Source organism: Bos taurus, chromosome 14 (genome assembly GCF_002263795.3).
Source record: "Bos taurus isolate L1 Dominette 01449 registration number 42190680 breed Hereford chromosome 14, ARS-UCD2.0, whole genome shotgun sequence".
Lineage (NCBI taxonomy): Eukaryota > Metazoa > Chordata > Mammalia > Artiodactyla > Bovidae > Bos > Bos taurus.
The window spans coordinates 32,704,800-32,729,660 of NC_037341.1; the positions used below are offsets into that span (position 1 = coordinate 32,704,800).

A 24,861-nucleotide genomic window follows, 5' to 3' on the forward strand; every position below is an offset into this window, starting at 1 on the left:
TCTTAACAGCCATGATCCCGTGTCATAAGTTAAGCAATAATCGTATCAGCCTCTTTTTCTTCCTTTCGCTGAGTTTATAATATATTTTGTAATTCACATTCAAAGCATTTTTATCTCAACTGTTGGTTATATTAAGATTCATGATAACTGAAACCACATTTCAGGAAATACCTTTTCTTCCTTTTTTTTTTTTTTTTTCAGGCACAGTTTCCATGTATTCTGCCCTTTCCTTCCTTCACACGCCCCGGTCTGCCTCCCTTCTGTCCCCTTTATTCTCTTTGTTTTTTCAAGGGAAATTGCATTTAGGTACTTTTGATTCATTTCCAGGTGATTAATATCATATTATGTTCATAGAATGACTTGATATCTAAAATGCCAATTCTTTAAAACTGAGAAAAAGATGACCGAAGTTGAGAGCCTTATGCTTTGGAAGTGGGTTTATTTCATTCGCACCACCAGTAGGGTAAGGAAGAAAGTCAGCATGGCAGCAGCGCTATGTTGGAAATGGGGAACTGAGGACAGAGTTGTCGAATCAAGCCTCTTAACCAGTGCCATCTCCTCTGACCCCAAGACTTAGAGATTCTTATGTCTTATTCTCTATTTGGTTCACCTGGCTCTGTGCTATGTTTATCATCCTCTCAAAAGACCCATTCCCTCTGTTTTCCTCCTGAAATTTTTCACTTCATGCTCCTCATTCATCAGGGCTACCCATGTCAGTGATCTGAGAGGTGGTTACAGCCAGACTCCAATCTGTGTGGCCTTTGAAACAAATCGTGTTGTGTGGGTTGCTCCCTTTTCTCTAGTGTAGATATTCAAAAGGACCTGGCACCTTGGGAAAAAGAAACCCTATCGAGAAGCCCTGGAGGATACACAGTGCTTTTGTTACATCTGGTCATCAAGAAAGCCCTCAGTCATCACCAGGTCTAGCCCTGATTCTGCAAGTTTCCAGACAATTGGGGAAAACAACCACATTGCAGATCCAAGGAAAACAAATCGCTCTTTTCATTGAGCACCTAGGGACTGCTCTCCAGCATCTCACTGTTAGGCCTTAGCTGTTGGCCCTTCCAAAAGGCAGGTCTCTATCTAATTCCAAACCATTTGCCATCTCATCCTCTCATCCCTGGGCTTCCCAGGTGGCTCTAGTGATAAAGAACCTGCCTCCCAAGGCAAGAAACAGAAAAGACTTGGGTTTGATCCCTGGGTCAGGAAGATCCCCTGGAGGTGGGCATGGCAACACACTCCAGTGTTCTTGCCTGGAGAATCCTCTGGGCAGAGGAACCTGGAGGGTTACAGCCCATAGGGTTGCAAAGAGTTGGACATGACTGAAGTGACTTAGCACACACACATGCCTCTCGCCCCAACAGCACAGGCAAAGAGGAAAGGAGTATTGGCAGAAATGCACTGGTTCTGTCAGGAGGAAGAGCCAAATTGGAAGAACCCACAGCATTCTTTCTAGACCAGTTGTCCAAATGAGGGGAGATAGTATACTTAATTCAACTGTAAAAAGCAGTTTATCTGAAGTAAGTTTCCAGCCCTGTCTGCCTGCTTTGATTAAATTTCTCACAGTTTGGGAGATTTATTTGGATTTGGTTTTTCCTAACAGTTTATGCTTTAGTTTAAATAAATATAAGTATCCTATCTCTTTCATTATCTTATCCATTAAAAAATCCCACAAACTTGGAAGCATTTGAAAACATTTAAACTACAGCATATTAATTTTTTGCTAGTGAAAACCATAATTTGTGAAAAAATATGACCCCATCTGTGATTTCTAAAGAATCCCAGGACTTTATTCCTAGATTAATTTTTGTTATGAGAAAAAAAAATTTTTTTTTAACCCTCTGAAAATGCTTTGGAGTATGTGAAGTTGTGAAAGTGTTAGTTGCTCAGTCATGTCCGACTCTCTGCGATCCCATACTCTGTATCTCATTAGGCTCCTCTGTCCATGGGGATTCTCCAGGCAAGGATACTGGAGTGGGTAGCGATTCCCTTCTCCAGGGGATCTTCCCAACCCAGGGTTGAAGCTGGGTCTCATATCACCATTAAAAAAAAAAAACAAAAAACTAAAGTGAATTTAATTTTTCCTTTTAGAATTTTCATTTCAGCAAGGTATAAGAGTGTCAGGGTTGACTCCAGACCCAGCAATGCCTTTTTTGGCTCCTGGCCTTTAAGCATTGCTGTCTGCAGCCCTGTCTTCAATTTCTTTATGGATCCAATTGGCCTGAGAATGCCTTACCCTCAAGTTGTAGTAAAAACATCAATCAAATAAGATCATGCATACGAGAGCCTTGAAAAGTTAAAAAGGAGGGTCTTTGAAAAGTTATAGAAACAAATGTAAGCTTTATTCATATTTATTTACTTATCTTTTAAACACACATGGTGTCCTAGAATTTATCATTTCATGGTATCTCAGAATTTATTTCCAAATGTTTCTGGCCATGAAGTATAAAAGTATATCTTTTTCGAAACTGAATCACTTTGCTGTACATCTGAAATGAACACAATATTGTAAATCAACTATACTTCCATATAGTTATGTATATAGGTGTATATATGTGTGTGTGTATATATGTATAACTTTTATATGACTTGTTACATATATATTTATATAATGTTAGGTCTTCACACAGATTTATTGAATACAGAATTAGTGAGTTTTTTATTAGCCTAGTTTTAAGTACATATTTATAAAGTTAATAACAGAAATTTGGATGCTAGTCATTTAACATTCAGTTCTAAGTTGTCCTTCGTGGCTTGGATGGTAAGGAATTTTCCTGCAATGCGGGACACCTGGGTTTGACCCCCGGGTCAGGAAGATCTCTTGGAGAAGGGAATGGCTACCTACTCCAGTATTCTTGCCTGGAGAATCCCATGGACAGAGGAGTCTGGCGGGCTACAGTCCATGGGGTCAAAGAGTTGGACATGACTGAGCGACTAATGCCTAAGGTGTAGCTATTATAGCTCTACTAGGTGGTATTTCTTTATATAACCTAAACTCTACCTGAAAGATATATTGTTGCCTTGAAAAAATTATTTCCTTCTGAGTAAGAATTTGTCAAACAGTTGACCCCACAAGTATCAACTGAGGTGGGGCTTCCCTGGTGACTCAGTGGTGAAGAATCCGCCTGCCAATGCAGGAGATGTGGGTTTGATTCCTGGATTGGGAAGATTGCCTTGAGAAGGAAATTGCAACTACTCTTATATTTTTGCCTGGGAAATCCCATCAACAGAGGAGTCTGGTGGGCTACAATCCATGAGGTTGCGGAACAGTCAGACATGACTTAGCAACTAAACAACAACAACCAAAAGAAGTGGTGGGGGAATAGTATAGATTTAGTGTTGCTCCCAGATTCTACTACTTTTCATGACTCTTCTTTTATTCTTTCTCCTTCTCCTGACTTTTTCAAACTCTCTTCCTCTCTGCCTCTAGGGAGAAGCGGTCAGTGGAGGACAGTCATTGAAAAACTACATGGAAGAAGTGAGTTTTCAGGTGGTCTTGTACATGGTCTGAATTAAGTCTATCATATGGAGTGAGGCACCCACTTGGGCTTTCTCCATCTGCCTATAGGGTTTCCAGTCTATACCCATTCACTGGTCATCCCTACAAAAAAAAAAAAGACAGTATATAGTAGGTTATCAAAATGGTGTTATGTTCCTCTCTGGTGAGGAGATCCTATATTTAATTCATCTTGAAAATGAATGTAAAATGGTATAAACCTAAGGCTATTGTGTATTTTCATTAGCAAGCATTTGTTGATATCCTAATAAATGAGAAACACATGTTTTATATTGGCTGTGCACAACAAAATAAGACGCGATCATTGCTCTTACAGAGAGAATAAGCTGTACCAAACTGGCATTCATTCATGTGATAAATGTTCATCAAGGATGTTATCCCTACAAGTCATTAAGCAAAGTGCTATCTTGACAATAAAAATGTCTGGCAGATTTTTGTTGCAAAGGCATTGAGACTCCTGGTTTTATTTTGGAGATAGCCAAGGATTCTCTGTGTCTCGGGATGTGTTTTTGCTCTGTCTGCAAACTGCATTTGAGAACTCTCAGATAAGCCAGTGGACAGACTCCATAAAACTTGGTCTGAAGCCAAACCATAATGGTCACTAAATTAGCCTTCTGAATCTTTTGCAGGTGAAGGAGTCTGGGAAGCAGTTTGGCAATGAAGTCATAGAAGTAGCAAATATTTGGTTTGAATATTGCTTCTCAGTGAGACAGAAACTGTTTCTCTAAATATTTTATTCTTACATGCATGAATCCATTCAAAGACCATTTTGAGTGGCCTGCTCAGTGTAGTAGGTACTTCATATGTTTATTCAGAACAGTGTACCCATACTTAAAGTCATTCTTGCTTCCAGATATCACTCAAAGAGGACAGTTCGAGTACATGGCACCCCCTTTAAGTTTTTAACATCTCTGGTTTGCATGCTTGTGTGGAGGTGGTTGAAATTTTACCAAAGGCACATGGAGAAAGGGTAGCAAAAGGAAAGCAAGGGAATAACTAGGTAGATGTTCTGAACTCAGGTTAGAAATCAAAATATATGGGGGAAAAAAATTTGAAGGGTTAGTGCATCAACTTTAAATTTCAATTTAATGTACTTGATGTTGAAATCTAGATAAATACGTTAAAGCAATTAATGTTTCCCAAGAAGATAGAGATACTATTTTCAGTATGTACACTTAGAACCTCCCTTTAGGATTCCATGGTTGCTCAAGCCCTTGGTCAGCATTCCCCACCAGGGACTAAGGGTAGTAGGTCACCTCCACAAAAAGGGTGCCTAATACCTTTTAAATGTGTCCTGTATGGATCTAGTACTGTAGAGAAAGGAGACCACTGAGATGCCAGTACAGGAAAAGGGCTGCATATGTGATAGAACTTTTAAAAAGAGACAGTTTAATTTTATGGTTCTTATCCAAGGAAAAGATCCTTATTTTCTCATTATACACGTGCAATCTAAATGTGCATGTTATATGCAATTGTGTAAATACTTTATGGGACAAGGGCTTCCCAAGCAGCTTGAAGGTGAAAAAGTGAAGTCTCTCAGTCGTGTCCGACTCTTTGCGACCCCATGGACTATAGCCTATCAGGCTCCTCCGTCCATGGGATTTTCCAGGCAAGAGTGCTGGAATGGATTGCCATTTCCTTCTCCAGGGGATCTTCCTGACCAGGAATCGAACCCAGGTCTCCTGCATTGCAGGCAGACGCTTTACCGTCTGAGCCACCAGGGAGGCCCCATGGCTCAGTGATTTAAAAAAAAAAAAAAAAATCTACCTGCCAATGCAGGAAACACAGGCAACTCAGGTTCGATCCCTGGGTCGGGAAGATCCCCTGGAGAAGGGAATGGCAACCCACTCCAGTATTCTTGCCTAGAGAATTCCATGAACAGAGGAGCCTGGCAGGGTATAGTCCATGGGGTCACAGAGTCGGACACAACTAAGCAACCAACACACATCGGAAGCACTAGCAGGGCATTGCTCCTCAGTGAGTTCCTCTGACCAGTGACACTGGATCCCCTGGGGGCTTGCAAGAAATGCCAAATCTCAGCACTCACACCAGATCCAAAGAATCAAAATTTACGTTTCTACCAGGAATTCTGTGTGATTCATAAATACCCTACAGTTTGACAAGCTGACGTGTTCTTTCCGATGCTATTCCTAGTAACTGCATACATCATAGAAAATCCCCAATTTTGTATAACATAGGTTAAGGAGAAATTCTTATTAATAAATTTATTTATTTATTTACTGTTTATTCATTTACTTTCAAGAATAGTATTTTTTGGTTGATTAGGGTATATAATCTCTCTAGCTTCTGAGATTCATTGCTCACTTTCAGTTTGAATTTAGGACTGTGTGTGAGCTACCCAAGGTAAGCCTTACCTTTCTAGGGGGTCAGTGTCACATAGTACTTTTGATCTAATATTGGTTGATATTTAGATTTTAGCTCTTTTTAAAACCAGTAAACAATCATCCTTTACATAAAAACTAAGTATGACCTTAATGAATGAACTATTTATTGATAGTTTCTTTTTTTGCAGATGTTAATCATTCCATTTGGTCTGTAGAAAATATACATTTAAATTCTTCTTCCTTGCCAGTGCAAAAATGTTGAGAATGTGAGGCATAAAATGATAGTTTTTGTTTCTTCTCACTTACACTCTTATTTTGCTTTTGCCTTCCTTCTTGTTAGTAGAATCAGCAAACAGTGAGGAGCAGTATTTATAAATGTTAGAAGCATTGAAGTTAAAAGTGATCTAGCAAGCATTTGCTTTTATTTAGTACACACTAAAACTCAAATAAACCATAGAGTTTACATTTTTATTATATTTAACATTTCTTGCTAAAGTTTGAACAGCTCTTTGCACATCAAAGTCCCCCTTTTTTTTTGTATTTTGTAAATTTAGTCTTATAATTAGATAGAATCATAACCACATGATGTTAGGCAATTCTGTTCAGACCTAAGTCAAAATTAAGGAGACAATATGGTCTCCTCTAAAGGGAAGGCTAAAATGAAATGTCTATATTTTCTATATTTTTAATGTATTATTTATTTTTTCAGATAGGATTTGTATTCTTGGAAAAATGAAAAGAAGATATTTTATAATAGTTTACTTCTCTTGATCCTCAAAATGGTTCTAACAGTTTAAAAAGAAATTATGTGTTCTTTACATGTAAGGTACTTAATAACTCAGGGTAGGAATAAAATTTTCACTTTGCAAAAGTCTTAGCTGTTACAATTATAATGTTAACATTCACTCAAAAAAATATATGTATATATAATTGAAAACAACTTAAAACCAAATACTTGCAAAGCTTGCCATACCTTTTGTAGAGAAGCTAAACCATTTAAAATATCGCATTTCCAAGAGGAGTAATTGGAAAGTGGCATACAATATGGGTTTCCCTGGTGGCTCAACAGTAAAGAATCCGCCTGCCAATGCAGGAGACACGGATTCAGTCCCTGGGTCAGAAAGATCCCCTGGAGAAAGAAATGGCAACCTACTCCAGTACTGTTGCCTGGAGAACTCCACGGACAAAGGAGCCTGGTGGGCTACAGGTCCATGGTGTTACAAAGAGTTGGACATTACTTAGTGACTAAACAACACCAACAAGCATAGTATACTGCTTAAAAATCTCCTAATTATTAGAGAAATGTATTCATTTGCATATGTATTCATCAGATGAATATTGTCAGTTTAAATGATTGAGTATCTGTAACGAGCTCAAGACTGAAGTTAATGATTTTTTAAACTTGTTCAAGAGCAGCTTCCCTGATGGCTCTATGGGAATCCATCCACTTCCAATGCAGGAGCCACAGGAGACTTGGGTTCAATCCCTGGGTTAGAAAGATCCCCCAAAGGAGGAAATAGCAACCCACTTCACTATTCTTGCCTGGAAAATCCCATGGACAGAGATATTTAGTGGCCTACAGTCCACGGGGTCTCAAAGAGTTGAACAGGACTGAAGTGACTGAGCATGCACGCACACCAGAGCAGTTTCAAGTGGTTCCTCATAACTTCAGGAAGTTAGCTGAAGGCCGGAGACAGCACACAGAGGAGGGGAGACTAACTCAAGGTGTCGAGACGCAGCATCACAGTCTCCGAGGGTGTCAGACAGGAAAAGAAGCACCGTGAGCAGACAGGTCTTTTCAAATCTCTTGAGGTTGATTTTGTCAGCTGTACCATCTAAACTGGAAAGAGGGTTGATTCTTTGCAGCCAAATAATTTAGAGTTGCTTTTCATGCCGATTTTGGCATCTTTTCTTCCTGTGGTATATTCTGTGATCATTACTGAAGTTCCAACTATACTTTTGAAGGAGTGTGCATGACATTATTCTCCTATAATAATAAGAGGTCTTTGCTTTTTATCATGCACAAGGATTTACTTTTTAAAAATGGAAATAACTAGAACGCAGCATCATAATTTTATTTCTCATTTCTAGAAAAATAGAAAACAAAGCTTTTCTTCAGGGAAACCCTGTTTTGTCATTGATATTTAGTAAGAATCAATACATGTTAAGGATAGTAATTTTTAAAAAGTTATGACAATGATGGCTTTCATAGAGATATAAAATGAATATGTCAAAATTTATTTAACTCACTAATGAATGAGGAAACCAATAAGATGTTACAGCCAGTTCTAAGGAGAATTCAAATCCTCACATGTGTAGTCTAATAAAGAATGTTCAAATGAAGTTATAAATAGATGTAAAAAATACTAATCAAGTGCATTCAGGTAGATGCAATTTGCTTTTATACAGACAAGAATTATTTGCACTACTATACATTTCTATAAATTGCACAGTTATAACATAGCTCAAAGTCAATGAAAGAGTGCCTTCATAAAATCAGACAAATGAAAGGGCTTGCCAGAAAAATGACTTGTTTTTCATTGACTACCCAATCATCTTTTGTTACTTTCAAAGTTTTTACAATGTCATCCTATAATTTCCTTGAATAGAAAAACCACAAAAAGGAGTGAGTTAAGAAATAAGATGGAGGTGTCACGAAAATCATCAGTAATCAATAAGAAACATAGAAAAAAGTATTTTTTGAGCCAAACTGAGGACTGGCCCAGAAGCCTACATCCCAGATGACTCTGAGAAACTGTTCAGGAGATGCAGGGTTTTCAGCACAGTTTTGTATCTTGTCAGAACAAAGAACATCAAACAAGTCAGGGCTACATTTCTTCAAGGTTTCAAAAAAAAGAAGAGTCCAGCAAGTACACAGCAAGTCAGTGTGGCCTTGGCACCTGGGAAGGGAGTCTTATCACTGAAGGAGGCCCAGCATTGGTGTCCCAGAAAGAGAGGCATTTAATCTTTATTTTTAACATGGACATTCTTCATTCTTTGGTCAATGTGTCCTTTTCTCTAATAATTAAAGCAGACGTGCAATGTATGTTTGATAGGCCACAAACAGGCTATTTTAGTTAGGATCAGATTCAAGTTAACTCATGCATAAGCCAGAAGACTTCCCTATAACTCAATATGTGAACATTTCTTTTATCAGATCAGATCAGATCAGTTGCTCAGTCGTGTCCGACTCTTTGCAACCCCATGAATCGCAGCACGCCAGGCCTCCCTGTCCATCACCAACTCCCGGAGTTCACTGAGACTCACGTCCATCGAGTCAGGGATGCCATCCAGCCATCTCATCCTTTGTTGTCCCCTTCTCCTCCTGCCCCAAATCCCTCCCAGCATCAGAGTCTTTTCCAATGAGTCAACTCTTCGCATGAGGTGGCCAAAGTACTGGAGTTTCAGCTTTAGCATCATTCCTTCCAAAGAAAACCCAGGGCTGATCTCCTTCAGAATGGACTGGTTGGATCTCCTTGCAGTCCAAGGCACTCTCAAGAGTCTTCTCCAACACCACAGTTCAAAAGCATCAATTCTTCAGCGCTCAGCCTTCTTCACAGTCCAACTCCTCACGTCCATACATGACCACAGGAAAAACCATAGCCTTGACTAGACGAACCTTTGTTGGCAAAGTAATGTCTCTGTTTTTGAACATGCTATCTAGGTTGGTCATAACTTTCCTTCCAAGGAGTAAGCGTCTTTTAATTTCATAGCTGCAGTCACCATCTGCAGTGATTTTGGAGCCCAGAAAAATAAAGTCTGACACTGTTTCCACTGTTTCCCCATCCATTTCCCATGAAGTGATGGGACCGGATGCCATGATCTTCGTTTTCTGAATGTTGAGCTTTAAGCCAACTTTTTCACTGTCCTCTTTCACTTTCATCAAGAGGCTTTTTAGTTCCTCTTCACTTTCTGCCATAAGGGTGGTGTCATCTGCATATCTGAGGTTATTGATATTTCTCCCGGCAATCTTGATTCCAGCTTGTGTTTCTTCCAGTCCAGCGTTTCTCATGATGTACTCTGCATAGAAGTTAAATAAGCAGGGTGACAATATACACCCTTGATGTACTCCTTTTCCTATTTGGAACCAGTCTGTTGTTCCATGTCCAGTTCTAACTGTTGCTTCCTGACCTGCATACAAATTTCTCAAGAGGCAGGTCAGGTGGTCTGGTATTCCCATCTCTTTCAGAATTTTCCACAGTTTATTGTGATCCACACAGTCAAAGGCTTTGGCATAGTCAATAAAGCAGAAATAGATGCTTTTCTGAAACTCTCTTGCTTTTTCCATGATCCAGCAGATGTTGGCAATTTGATCTCTGGTTCCTCTGCCTTTTCTAAAACCAGCTTGAACATCAGGAATTTCACAGTTCACATATTGCTGAAGCCTGGCTTGGAGAATTTTGAGCATTACTTTACTAGCATGTGAGATGACTGCAATTGTGCGGTAGTTTGAGCATTCTTTGGCATTGCCTTTCTTTGGGATTGGAATGAAAACTGACCTTTTCCAGTCCTGTGGCCACTGCTGAGTGTTCCAAATTTGCTGGCATATTGAGTGCAGCACTTTCACAGCATCATCTTTCAGGATTTGGAATAGCTCAACTGGAATTCCGTCACCTCCACTAGCTTTGTTCGTAGTGATGCTTGCTAAGGCCCACTTGACTTCACATTCCAGGATGTCTGGGTCTAGGTCAGTGATCACACTATCGTGATTATCTGGGTCGTGAAGATCTTTTTTGTACAGTTCTTCAGAGGGCAATACCAATATGTAGTGTAATGTAGCAAATTTGTTGGGTAAATTTTTTTTAGCAGGTTGTGTTTATTTTGTAATGTTTTTCATATTCTACCATATTGTTGTAACTTTGTTATTGCTCCTTTTTTTCTTTTCCCAGATCTTGTTCATTCAAACTTATATTTTCTCAAATGTATCACTTTCCTGTTCTTAATTATTTTTAATTTTAATTGAAATATAGTTGATTTACAATGTTGTGTTTATTTTAGTTAAAAAAAAAATTGGCTGCACCCTGGGGCATGCAGTATCCTAGTTTCCTGATCAGTTATGGAACCTTCATCCTCTGCATTCGGAGAAGGCGATGGCAGCCCACTCCAGTACTCTTGCCTGGAAAATCCCATGGATGGGGAAGCCTGGTAGGCTGCAGTCCATGGGGTCACTAGGAGTCGGACACGACTGAGCAACTTCACTTTCACTTTTCACTTTCATGCATTGGAGAAGGAAATGGCAACCCACTCCAGTGTTCTTTCCTGGAGAATCCCAGGGATAGGGGAGCCTGGTGGGCTGCTGTCTATGGGGTCACACAGAGTCGGACATGACTGAAGCGACTTAGCAGCAGCAGCAGCAGCAGCATCCTCTGCATTGGAAGGCAGAGTCTTAACCACTGGACCACTGGGGAAGTCTCCCTGTTCTTATGTTTTAATTGTCCTCGGATGATATGCAAAAGAAACAAGCTACAGAAATATAATTCGCAAAATAATTACAGTGTTCAGCCTGATGATACTAGCCATTTCATTAACAAATACAAAATTATTTCCAAACTGTATTAAGTATATAAATTATACAGGGAGAATTTTATTTTAACAGAAGTATAGATTTAATTCTCTATCAGTTTTGCAGTCTAGTAAATGTATGTAAGTGGGATATAGTATTATTTTGCTTTATTTGCAACATGCTTCAGGAATACTTACTTTTTAGAGTCTTGAAGTAAAGATCTTTAGAGAAATAAAATAAAAGTGATAATCCCTTTTGAAAGGTTGATGCTGATGTTTTCTGTATTATTGTCATTCTTAACCAAAGAGAAAGAAATATTTAGTTGCCTCAGAGTTAAATTATCCAATGTGAGCGTTTGAGCAGAGGACCATTTTTTTTCCTCTCTAAAAACCAGAATAACCTATGGCCACACATGACATCAATCACTGATGGATTGCATTTAGAGAATCCAAAAATAAACCAGCCATGTGGAATAACAATACTGCTAAAGTTTATAAAGCACTTACTCTGTTAGCAGATAAAATGATATGTTGATACAGGGCTAGAGACTGTTTTCCATATGATACATGTCACTATTTCCCACCACTTCTGGTCCCTGGACATTTACATACTTATGGTGAAAGTGTTTTAGAAACAGGATGAATGGCATTTCTTCTAAAAGCAATCCAAAGAACTTGCTCTTGGGAATATGAAATAGTTTGTACTATGCTCAGAAAGAGTTAAGTATTCCTGTAGAAAATTTTTTGAATAAGTTGGCAAAAAAGGAACATGTCAACTCTTGTTTTTAAAAATGTTCACAATTTTAGCTCCTTGACCCCATCAAAAAGAATTATAAGTAGTCTGATGGGCTGAACTTTGGCCATACATAGTTTTGCCTGTTGGCATTGATGAAGCAAACAGGTGCATTATATTACTAACTGTATTCAAGGGAAAACCAAAGTAAAACATTTAAATGATCTATTAACAGAAATATTTATACTATCTCTACGATTCTGATTCCAACAGCTCAACATTTTAAAGTTCTTCCCAAACTACAAATTTTACCAAGCTGATGTTTCATTTGTACTTTAAATAATTTGTAATAAACTAAGAATAGCTTATCTGTTCAACAGTAAAACCATTAAGACCAGAAACCAATCAGTAGTATTATTGAATATTCTGAACTATTGTGGGAAAAAGTAACACTATTGACTTACTGGTCATATCTTTTCTTATGAAAACATATTTTAGGATTTGGACCAAAAAGCTAAATAGCCAAAATGCTTTTTCAATTAAAAACATTTTTTTCATGATCACTTTAAACTTTTTTCTGTTTTAAACAAAGAGCTTTTGCCATTTGATTTTACCTTATAAGACCAAAAAGATCATTTTTCATATTCTTTAAACCCGGAGACGCCATGTGAAAAACTTCAGGGATGTGATATCCCTTTCTGTTATGTGAAGATTTTTGAAAATTTACTTCTGTAGTTCTCTCTACTGTTATGGAATTCTAAAGTTAAGATTTTTCAGATTTGTACTGCTTCTGTACTTTACTCCTGCAGGACCAAATCCAGTATTGGAAAAAAAAATTAAATCCTAAAAATAAATTAGGGCTTTCCTGGTGGCTCAGTGGTAAAGAATCTGCCTGCCAATGCAGGAGACTTGGGTTTGATCCCTGGCTCAGGAAGATCCCCTGGAGAAAGAATTGGCACCCATTCCAGTATTCCTGCCTGGGAAATCCCATGGACAGAGGAGCCTGGCAGGCTACAGTCCATGGGGTCACAAAAGAGTCAGACACAACTGAAGCGACTTAGCAGGCATGCATGCACATCGATCATTAGAGCACTTATCGAAACTCATACAACGTCACGATGGAGATGACAACTGAGCCCTGGGAGGACTGTTAATGTTTGAGACAGATAGAGTGCATCCTAAGCAGGAAGTATAACATAGGAAAACATCTTAGTAAATTAGAGAGAATGAGAAAGTTGGGGAACTACCAGTTAATGATAGCTGGAGTGGAAGTGTCAGTCAAGGTGGAATGGAGATGGAAGTGGTGGTAAATCAGAGGCTAGACCAGCATGAAGCATGAAGGGCCTTGAGTTGTGATTTTATGCTGGGGATAATGAGAAGACCACTCGAGGGTTATAAATGAGGTAATGAATGCATCATGTGCCATTATTAAAATCTCACCATGGCAAGGAAATGGTGGAGAGAATTAGGGAAGGTATGAATCTTAATCCTAGAAAACTTGTAGACGACTATAACTACAGTCAGGATGCGAGATGATGAGGGACTGCCTTAGGTCAGTGATGGAGGTGTGGAGCAGCAAGGAAGTACTTAAGAACTATATTAATGAAAATAGGAAGTAATAAGAGGAAGAAGGTAGTGAAGTAGTACTAAAGGGTAAAGTTGAGACTGTTCTCTGAATCCTACTAATCCTTAATCACATTTAAAGGAATTGGAACCTTGATGGCAAACAGACACATTTTATGCAGTTTTATATTGAATATTTCATTATTATATTCCCCACAATGAGTGCCAGGAATTCATAAAAACAATAACTCAGGAAGAAACATAGTCTAGTGTTGTATGTTAGTTGCTCAGTCGTGTCCAACTCTTTGCAACCCCATGGATTATAGCCTGCCAGGTTCCTCTGTTCATGGAATTCTCCAGGCAAGAATATTGGAGTGGGTTGTCATTCCCTTCTCCAGGGATCTTCCTGACCCAGGGATTGAACACAGGTCTCCTGAATCGCAGGCAGATTCGTTACCATCTGAGTCACCAAGGAAGTCCTGCTGCTGCTGCTGCTAAGTCACTTCAGTCGTGTCCGACTCTGTGCGACCCCATAGATGGCAGCCCACCAGGCTCCCCCATTCCTGAGATTCTCCAGGCAAGAGTACTGGAGTGGGTTGCCATTGCCTTCTCCGAAGGAAGTCCTAGATATTTCTTATTAAGACATTAAATCTTATTAAAAGGAGAAAGTTAAAAATAATGAGTTCAGAGTTTGTGGCATGTCCATGAAATGGAAAGGAATTTAAGCTTAGAATTCTTTTCTGTTGTGAGGAAATTCTCGTTATGTTTTTTTGACATGTAATTCATAGGAACTGAAGTGTTCACCCATATTCACAGTATCATTCTAGAATTTAATCCAAATAAGTTTCTTCTTTGGCAGGATGACTCTTTAAAGCAACTGCAGGTGGTTCATCAACCGTGGATCCTGCCAAGTGACACAGAAAGCGAAGGAGTAGAGACAGAACAAGAGAAACGTGAGTAGACACTGATGTTTATTGACAAATTGCTTTTAGCGAAAGGACATTCATGATGATGGTACATTCTTTTCCTAACATCAAACAATATCTGCAAAAAATTCAAACTTGTTTGTGGAGCACATGTAAAGTGAAGCTATACTTTCTGCCTATAAATCTTGATTCAGTGATGTTTTAATTGTGGTGCAGAGACCTATAAGTTTAACTTTCTGAAAAGAGGTGTAGTATCTTAAAACAGGCATTATTCTTTCTGAAGACCAATATAAAATGTCTATTTGAAATGTTACTCTTATATTAATACTATATATTTATATCCATATAACTTGTGGTTATTAAAATGTTTTGAAGTATATTAGGAACTGCTCAATATTATAGTTGAAATTATCAGTATTTGTTAAATGAATAAATTGATATATGTAAAACTGTTCTAAGTTCATAAAAAGATTAATGTTGTAATAGTACTTAAGATCGTTAGTATATCTAGCCCCTGATTTAAGTCATTGGATTTTAACCATAATAAAGAATGAATGACTATAACTTGGGGTAATTCAGTGCATGCTCTCTAGGAGTTATTGACATTCTCAGACAGATGGGTTCAGCATTGTAGATGAGAGGTTAGTGTCTGGATCATTGAGGAAAAACGTTGATTTTTAAAACAATAAGATATCAGAATTTTACCTTTTTTTTTTCTTTTGTAGCCTGTAGAGAGAAATAAAAATTGTAAATAATAACCTAGCCCTCATGATAATTGGTGTGATCAATTAACTGTTCCCTTGAGCTATAGTCATCGGAGATACCTGATATGTTACAAGGTAACATGATTCTGTACCAGAGAGATTCAGGGAATCACTCTTCCAGGTGAAAAGGCATTTGTAAATATCCTGATCCTGCTTGTGTAACTGTAGGCTTATGTGGCTAGAAAGAACATAGCCAGGAGGGGGACCTATATGGTGAGAGCTCAGGTGAGAGGAGGAGACAACTGCAGTGGCATTCAGCTGGCACATCCGAAATGCAGTGAGTAAGACACTGTCATTGTACAGACTCTAGTGGAGGGAAGCACCTTCTTTAGAAAACAACTGATGAAGACTCAGAAAGTAGAGTGTAGTTTAAGCAAGTATGAAGATAAAGAGTAATTTATCTTTTAATCTATTTTTAATAGGAGAGTCATTTAGGAGGTCTTTAACACAAGGGATCCTAAGTAAAATAGTCTAGGAAAAGGGCAGCGTAGGATAAAAACCGAATCCCCCAAATCTAAAAGAACAAGTGGCCCACAACTTTTACGAAAACAAAGGCAAGCACGTTTATACCCCTTACTCCCCACACATTTAAAGATATGGAAACTCTCATTCTAGAGTTTGGATTTAATAGTTTTCATCAGATTTTTTTAGGTCTTTGTAAATTTTGCATTAAACAAACCCTTCAAGGGAATGTGTGTGTGTGTTCATGTGTGTGGTGTATAAAGGCAGTGTATGTAATTGGGATAGTTGGGATAGTTTAACTCTCTTAGATTCAACACATATGTGCCCAAGATGAGCATGACCAGGTAAACAACACCCTTATAAGATGCATAGTGTATTAATTCTATGTGTGTGCTATAATTTTTAATGAACTAAAACTAAAATCAAGAAAATATTGATCAAAAGTGTGTTTAATCCAAGTCTAAATTCAGACTTAATTCCTTTCCCTCAAGTCTGTATGTCTCCAATCAGTATTAAGTCTAGAAAATAAGTTAATAATGCAAAGGAAATTAAAAATTCCCAAAACTTTCTTCAACTCTTGTCATCTAATCATATTGTCTTTCTGCATATACTTTCACAAGATTTTCATGATAAGTTGTAATCATCTTATCTTCTATTAGAATGCAACTTCATAGAGGAAATGACTCTGTTCTTGTCTTATTTAGTTACATATTAAGACCTCAATAAATATCTGAAAATTTAGTGAATTAATAAATAGATTAATTTGGTACTGACTTGTTTATCAATAAATAAATAATAATTGCAACTGAATAATTGTCATAAAATATCCATAGTTTTATTAAAATTTTAATGTTGGGTTTAGAGTTTAGCTATAGATTTTGCCATATGGTCTATCAATTACTCTGAAGAAGGTCATTCTTCAACTCTCCTAACCATAGACCTAGAACCAAAAATATTTGATTTCAGCCATGTTGTACTTGGAGGTGACCCTTGACAATGGTAAATTGTTTGAAATAAAATCAGGATTTGAAAATAATTAAGTGGTAATAGGAGCCATCTGGAAATGGAATGCTAGTTGGCAATGTAGCCAAACTCATAGCACAGAGATGCAAGTACTTTTCCAGAGCAGGATCCAACATTTAAGTACTGGGTCAAGTGTAAGATGGAGCCACTGAGGTTATGATGAAAGTGAAAGTGAAAGTGTTAGTCGTTCAGTCGTGTCTGACTCTGAGACTGCAGACTGCCTGGCTCCTCTGTCAGTGGAATTCTCCAGGCAAGAACACTGGAGTGGGTAGCCATTCCCTTCTCCAGGGGATCTTCCTGACCCAGGGATCGAACACGGGTCTCCTGTATTGCAGGCAGATTCTTTACTGTTTCAGTTTGTATTCAATGTATGAGGTTTGTGGAACAGCTGGCAAGATATATACAAATCATTTACCTCTTTATTTTCTCAGTGAAAGAAAATAAATGACATAAATCTATGTCATCCCAGTGTCTGATTTAGCGTCTAGAGGCTCATATATTAGAAATGTATGAATAGGAAAAGGACAAGAGTCATCATTCTAGTGGTAACACCTGTTTCTTGACTCAACTTCCTATAAATTATTTGTAGATAATTTTATGGAATTTTCAGATTTCTCCTGAGACAAAATTATCTTGGCGGAAAGTTTCAAAATAATGTCAGAATATTCGTAGTGGTGCATATTTCTTATTGTCTCATTTAAAACTAAGACTTATCACAAGTAAGTTTTATAAAAGAGCACCATTTAGGAAAATATGTCTTGAATAATTCAATGGGAAGCTTTAAAAACTTTTATTATAAACAAGAGAAGCAGACTCCTTAAGTAGACTTTTTCTTTCTACTCTGATTTTGGTATAAAAGTCTACATCAGAAATTTTAAAAACTCATGTCAGGACTATGCTTGTTTTTAATTGCTCAGATTATGATCTGAAGTCACTAAGTAACTGAAATGATAGGCACTTGCACCTACCAGGTTACTTGTTTGCTATTCATGTTACTGGACTCCACTTCAGACCTAGTCAATCAGAATCTCTGTGCATGGAACTCTGAATTCTGCATTTCTAATAAGCTCTTCAGTTGATCTTTGCTTATTCTAAAGACTGAGAACTACTGGAATGAATGAATCAGAGGGTTGTGTTTTCAGAATTTTCTCCATGGTGTTGTTAATCTCTGGACCTTATTTCTCTAGGCTGCATTTCTATCTGTAAGTTAAGTTTAGACATCAAATGTGAGGATGGAGAAGAAGAAAGGCTTAAATTTAAGGGAATAAGTGTGGAGTAAGATTGAGGGTCAGGTCCCCTAGTCAGTAGGTTCAACATCTACAAAGGCACACGTCATTAAACAGCCTCAGTCAAGCCAGCCAGCACCCTCTGACTACATTTTGGATTTTTAAAAATGAATTGTTGTCGTTTAGTCAGCAAGTAGTGTCCAACTCTTTGCAACCCCATGGATGTAGCCTGCCAGGCTCCTTTGTCCATGGGATTTCCCAGACAAGAATGCTGAAGTGGGTTGCATTTCTTCTCCAGGGGATCTTCCTGACATGAACAACCAAATCGAAAATGAGCAAACAAATGAAACGCCAAACCAAAGAAACAAATCAGCAGAGATGCCCAAAATAAAGAAATAAGAGCCAGATGAAGTGGGAACTAATATGGTAGTGACCCACTGAGACCTCAGGTTTGGATGTAGGTCTGAGGCCCTGGGGTCTGAGATCTCACTGTACATAAAAACAGCAGATTTGACCCTGGGTCTGCTTAAGGCCGGGAGGCTGGCAGGATGATGCTGTACAAAGTCTGTTACCTGGAAAAGCAGCCTCAGGTGTGAAAAGGGAAACAAAAAGCTGGACTTTCCAGCTGTCAAAAACAGCAAGGTAGTTTACTATCTGTTCTAGGGTTTGGATGAAAAATATAAATATATTCATCAGAGATCAGATTCTCAGATTTGTATCTTGACTGTTAGGTTCCAACTTAAACTACCTATATTTTTAGGAACCCCAAATTATAATAAACATTGGGCATTCTCATTAAGTATATTTTGAATTAACAGAAGTTAGTGTTAAAAGGTTGCAGTTGGCAATCTCATTGAAAACATATCAAAACTAATTTTGATAGTAATATTATATAATTTAGTGTGTTATGTTTCAATATTCTTTCCTTCTGTGTATGTTTTTGTGTTAATGCTATTTAAAAATTTAAACATGCATATTTATTTCTTACAAAAGCATGACCCAAAATCTACATTATATTTTTATTCTTAATTCTTTAGTTTAGAATAATTTAGAATTCCAGAAACATTGCCAAAATAATACAGAAAATTTATATATTACCTTTACAGTTAACCTTAGGTCAACATGTCATAATACGTTGGTAAATTTACAAAACTAATAAACCAATGCTACTATTAACTGGGGTCGCACAGAGTCGGACATGACTGAAGCGACTTAGCAGCAGCAGCAGCAGACTTTATTTACTCATCATGTTTCCCTAATCCCTGCTGGTCTTTCCAGTTTCTCAGTCTTTCCTTATTTTCCATGACCTTGAACCTTTTGAGGAATACAGGTCAAGAATTTTGTAGAATGCCGCTTAATTAGGATTTGTCTAATAGTTTTCTCATGATTAGACTGTGGTTATGTATTTTGGGAGAAAAGACCAAGAAGGTGAAACACCCTCATCATTTAATATTAGAGAGTATATGCAACTGACATGATGATACCCTACATCACCAGGCCATGGTACTGTTTGCTGGCTTCTCCCTTGTAAAGTTACTTTTAATCCAACTTTTTATACAATTCTTTGGAAGCAAGTCACTAATTCTTGCTCCAATTGTATGTATTTGGTATACTTGCTGGTGTCCTATAAAGTCTCTGAGTAACTGTTCATTTTTCTTGTGTGCATGTGTGTGTGTGTTCCTCAGACTGGATTTCAGTTGACCTATTCTTTTATAATTTGTATCTCTTTGTTGCCAATCTCCACTGTATAAGAGTTTATTCTCATATTTGAATTATTTGACATGATTTCCTTTAGCGCCTTGAATATATTTCTAGTAGTTGATTAAAAGTCCTTGTCTGGAAATTCCATCATCTTAGCTTCCTCAGGGAGTTTCTGTTGACTGTGTTTTTTTCCCACTTATGGGCCATGCTTTCACATTTATTGCCATATGTGATATCGTGACTTCCTGTTTGCTGACTTTCCTAAACTCATTTTGTAAAGCCTATATAGTTTGTTGTATACAGCCACTGAAGTCTTTGCTCAGTAACTTAGATATCAGCTAATGACTGGACTTCCCAGGTGACACAGTGGTAAAGAATCTCCCTGCCAATGCAGGAGATGCAAGAGATGCAGACTCAATCCTTGAAAGATTCCCCTGAAGGGGAAATGGCAGCCCACTCCAGTATTCTTGCCTGAAGAATCTCATGGACAGGAGCACCTGCAAGCTGCAGTCCATGGAGTCACAAAGATCTGGACACGACTGAGCACGGTGCTCATATGATTTGCACAATGATTGGACAAAGCATTGATGTATGCCATGAACATTCCAGAAGTTTACAGCATGGCTTAAATAGAGCCTCTAAGTCAACCAGAGGTGAGATCCTTATCAGATCTTTCCTGAATAGATGCATAGCACTGAACATCTGTGTGGCCTTCTAGAGCTACACAGCTATGTTGAGTTTTTGAAAACTTCCTGTGGACATGTCATTTACTGTATTTTCTTTTTAATTTTTTGGTAAGTCTCTTGTTTGCCTCAGGCAGCTGCCATATAAAACTATTACCCCTGATTGTTTTTGACAAATGCTATACAGACAGAGTATCTCACTGAGTGATGTTAAAAAAAAAAAAAAAATACAAGTGAGGCATTTCCATATACGTCAAATAGTGACGAATCTCTAGATATTTGGGAACTCTACATCTGTTTTGCCCCCTTCTAGTAGACCATAGGCTGCTTGTTTCATAGTTACCATTGTTGTGAGGGTTCTGATTTGCAAGGCTCCTACAGAACCAGAGAGAAGGATATTAATATCGGATAAGTTAAAACCCTGCATAGTTATTATTCCTATTGAGATTCAACTGATTTTCTTTAATGAATGTTCTATGGATTATTGTAAGGCTTTCACTAATTTCCAGAGTTTTTAAAAAGTTGATTTTAGTGATTTTTCCCTGTGTTACGTTCTCATTGTGTATTTAGACAAGCAGATTTTTTGAGCTGTCTATACTCTCATTTGGGGCTTCCCTGGTGGCTCAGACTGTAAAGAATCTACCTGAAATCTGGGAGACCTGGATTTGATCCCTGGGTTGGGAAGATCCCCTGGAGCAAAGCATGGCAACCCACTCCAGTATTCTTGCCTGGAGAATCCTATGGACAGAGGAGCCTGGCAGGAAATAGTCCATGGGGTCAAAAAGAGTCAGACATGACTGAACGACTAAGCACAGCACAGCACAGCACATACTCTTATTCTAGAAGTATTTCTCCTCTCCTATTTTTCTTGATTTTACAGCCTGGTTTTCTCTTTGTTTGCCTCCAGAGTATGATATCTTCGTAATGGGTTATAGAATCAGACAGTATCTGCTTCTTTAAATCCAATCTCATGAAAAACTATTAAAAACACATTTTTGGTAAAATAAGTTTTGAGAAATTATCAGTTCAGTTCAGTTCAGTTCAGTCGCTCAGTCATGTCCAATTTTTTGTGACCCCATGGGATGCAGCCCGCCAGGCTTCCCTGTCCATCACCAACTCCTGGAGCTTGCTCAAACTCATGTCCATAGAGTCAGTGATGGCATCCAACCATCTCATCCTCTCTCGTCCCCTTCTCCTGCCTTCAATCTTTCCCAGCATCAGGGTCTTTTCAAATGAGTCAGCTCTTCACATCAGGTGGCCAAAGTACTGGAGCTTCGGCTTCAGCATCAGTCCTTCCAATGAATATTCAGGACTGATTTCCTTTAGGATGGACTTGTTGGATCTCCTTGCAGTCCAAGGGACTCTCAAGAGTTTTCTCCAATACCACAGTTCAAAACCATCAGTTTTTCAGTGCTCAGCTTTGTTTATGGTCCAACTCTCACATGACTGCTGGAAAAACCATAGCCTTGATTATACGGACCTTTGTCAGCAAAGTAATGTCTCTGCTTTTTATTGAGAAATTCTAGATATCATTATATTTGAGAGGCTCTCAATTGTAAGACATCCCTTTTCAAGAGGAGCAAGGCAGCTCTACAGTTCTAAATAAACAGATCAAGTATAACCAGCATCCTGGCTTAAAATAGGGGGAAATATTGTTCATTGTTGACTTGAAATACTATAGAGTCTCTTCTAAAATATTTACATAGTAAAGTCACCAGGTAGCCCCTGCTTGATTGTATTTATCCCAGTTTTTCTTTTTTTTTATATTTACTGAAGTCCTTTTTACAGAATGCCCATTAACTCCTATTTTCTAGAAAGCCTATAAATTGCAAAATGCCTATTAACTGCTCGAAGAACATGTATTCTGGGATTTTACGAAGTGCAAACCTAGTCTAATCCCTTCCACTTCAACTCTCTCAACTTAGTGGAGAAGAAATTGATGCTCTAAGAGACTGTCATCTTGCCACATCATCCCGTTAAAACAGAAGCAGGAGCAGAACCAAGAGCTCCTCTTTGGGTCCAGTGATATTTACCTCCTTTTCCTCATCTTTCACTAGTACCTCCCTTCTCTCCCCCTTACCAGGGGTTCACACAGTTTATGCTGTGACTCTTGAGAGCCAGAGTTTACTTAGGGCGGCAAGAAAGGCAGTAGGATTCTACTGTCCACCCAGGATGTGGCCCAACTTCTCACCTTAAAGAAAAACCTTTGTTCTGCTTAACCTAACTTCTAGTCATTTCTTTCCAGATAGTCTCCCAAAATTCATATGTGCACAATGCTTGAGGCAGCGGAGTTAGGGTACCACGGCTGATTATCTTACCAGTCTCAAGATAAGGACTAACGCTGCCGAGTGAAGGGTAGAAGGGTGGGTTGGGGAGCAATGGACTGTAGATAACTGAAAGACTCAAATGAGTTAACAGACAATTATGTGAAAGTGTCAGGGGTACATGATACTTGAAATTTTCAGGACTTTGCTAGTATTAGGGACATGGCATCAGAAATACAGACTAGAATGCAACTATACCCACCTCAGGGACAAATGAGACAAGACTAACAGGACTTATTGTTCAGTCGCTAAGTCACATCTGACTCTTTGTGACCTCATGAACTGCAGCACGCCAGGCTTCCTGGTCCTTAACTATCTCCCTGAGTTTGCTCAAACTCATGTCCATTGAGTCAGTGATGCCACCCAACCATCTCATCCTTTGTGGCCCCTTCTCCTCTTGCTTTCAATCTTTCTCAGCATCGGGATCTTTTCTAATGAGCCAGCTCTTCACATCAGGTGGCCAAAGTATTGGAGCTTCGGCTTCAACATCAGTCCTTCCAAAGAACACCCAGGGCTGATCTCCTTTAGGATGGACTGGTTGTATCTCCTTTCTGTCCAAGGAGCTCTCGAGAGTCTTCTCCAACACCACAGTTCAAAAGCATCAGTTTTTTGGCACTCAGCCTTCTTTATGTTCCAACCATAAAGGAAAACCCCAGCTTTGATTATACAGACATTTGTCAGCAAAGTGATGTCTCTGCTTTTTAATATACTGTCTCGGTTTGTCATAGCTATTCTTCCAAGGAGCAAGTTCTTTTCATTTTGTGGCTGTAGTCACCGTCTGCATTGAATTTGGAGCCTAAGAAAATTAAATCTGACACTGTTTCTGCATTTTCCCATCTATTTGCCAAGAAGTGATGGGACTGGATACTATGATCTTTGTTTTTTGAATGTTGAATTTTAAGCCAGCTTTTTCACTCTCCTCTTTTACCTTTTTCAAAAGGCTCTTTAGTTCCTCTTTACTTTCTACCATTCAAATGGTATTATCTGCATATCTGAGGTTATTGATATTTCTGTGGGCAATCTTGATTCCAGCTTGAGCTTCATCCAGCCTGACCTTTTGCATAATGTACTCTGCATATACTAGATACTTTGTTTTCCTTTAAAAGTCATGTATTTGTAGAGAAAAGGCATGCACACACTAGAAACAACCAAGAATGAAGCATTAATATTAATCCAGTAGTAATAGCACAAGGGTAATTAGAAAGACGAGATCTTAAATTTAAGAAAGACAAATACTTCTGGCAAACTATAGTAGGTTATTTTTGAAGACTAAAAAAATCTTGATAATTTTTGTCTCACTTTTCATATTCAACCTCCTATGAATGTACAGAAAATTCTAAAGCTTGTCCTAAAACATTTAGGGTATCTGAACTCATCCCAGGCACTAATTATTCTGAATTAAATATATCAACATTTGTATATTTGGTATCTGTTATTATTACATAAATATTTAGCACATCTGCAAATATATCAACATATCTATGTTTTGTATCTGTTATTATCATAAATATTTAAGAATTAATATTTAACCAATAAATATAAAAGTAAGTTAATAATTACTGTTAATGATCTATTAGAAACAAAACATTCTCGTGTTAAAGTGAAATTTTCATTATAAACTGATTGTATATGATTATTTTGGTGATAAATAAGTTTTTGCAATTTCTAGAAGCCAAGGCTCTGGATTATTCATGTGGCATTCTTACTTGGAAATGCTTCCCACGTCTGTGGTAAAATCTGATATTATGAATGGTTCAATTGATTTCTAAGCTCCTAGAAAACTTTTAAAGGGTAACATTTAATAACATATAAAATTTAATCTCACCAAATAAACTATTATTAAGTATAAAGGAAAAATGTGTCAAGTTACTCAGCAGTATATAAGGTTACATGCTTCAGACTACCTGCTTTGTTTATTAAAACTTCCTTGTCACATGCAATAGCTGTCAAAAATCTCATAACAGGTATCAGAAACGGCTGTATTTAAACAAGACAGCTCAGAAACAATGATTTGAAAGGAGCCTGGCTGAAGCCCACATTTTGACCTCAAAGGGTCTCCTGGAGAGGCAGGAGAGAGGAGGCAACTGGGACC

General features: G+C 38.1%; 1 protein-coding gene and 1 non-coding gene across 3 annotated transcripts in view; one reads left to right on the forward strand and one right to left on the reverse strand.

The window, feature by feature from the left end:
* C14H8orf34 (chromosome 14 C8orf34 homolog) overlaps positions 1–24,861 on the forward strand; it is a 364,536-nt gene that overhangs the window by 326,626 nt on the left and 13,049 nt on the right. The window contains exons 11-12 of one of the 2 annotated variants that reach the window (NM_001199131.1): positions 3,431–3,478; positions 14,520–14,613. In NM_001199131.1, coding sequence (NP_001186060.1) covers positions 3,431–3,478; positions 14,520–14,613 — 142 coding nt within the window. The remainder of the gene's footprint in view (positions 1–3,430; positions 3,479–14,519; positions 14,614–24,861) is intronic. The other variant, XM_010812074.4, reaches the window with a different exon arrangement.
* On the reverse strand, positions 5,170–5,241 carry TRNAC-GCA (transfer RNA cysteine (anticodon GCA)). Its single transcript has one exon. It is a non-coding gene; the product is annotated as a tRNA-Cys (tRNA).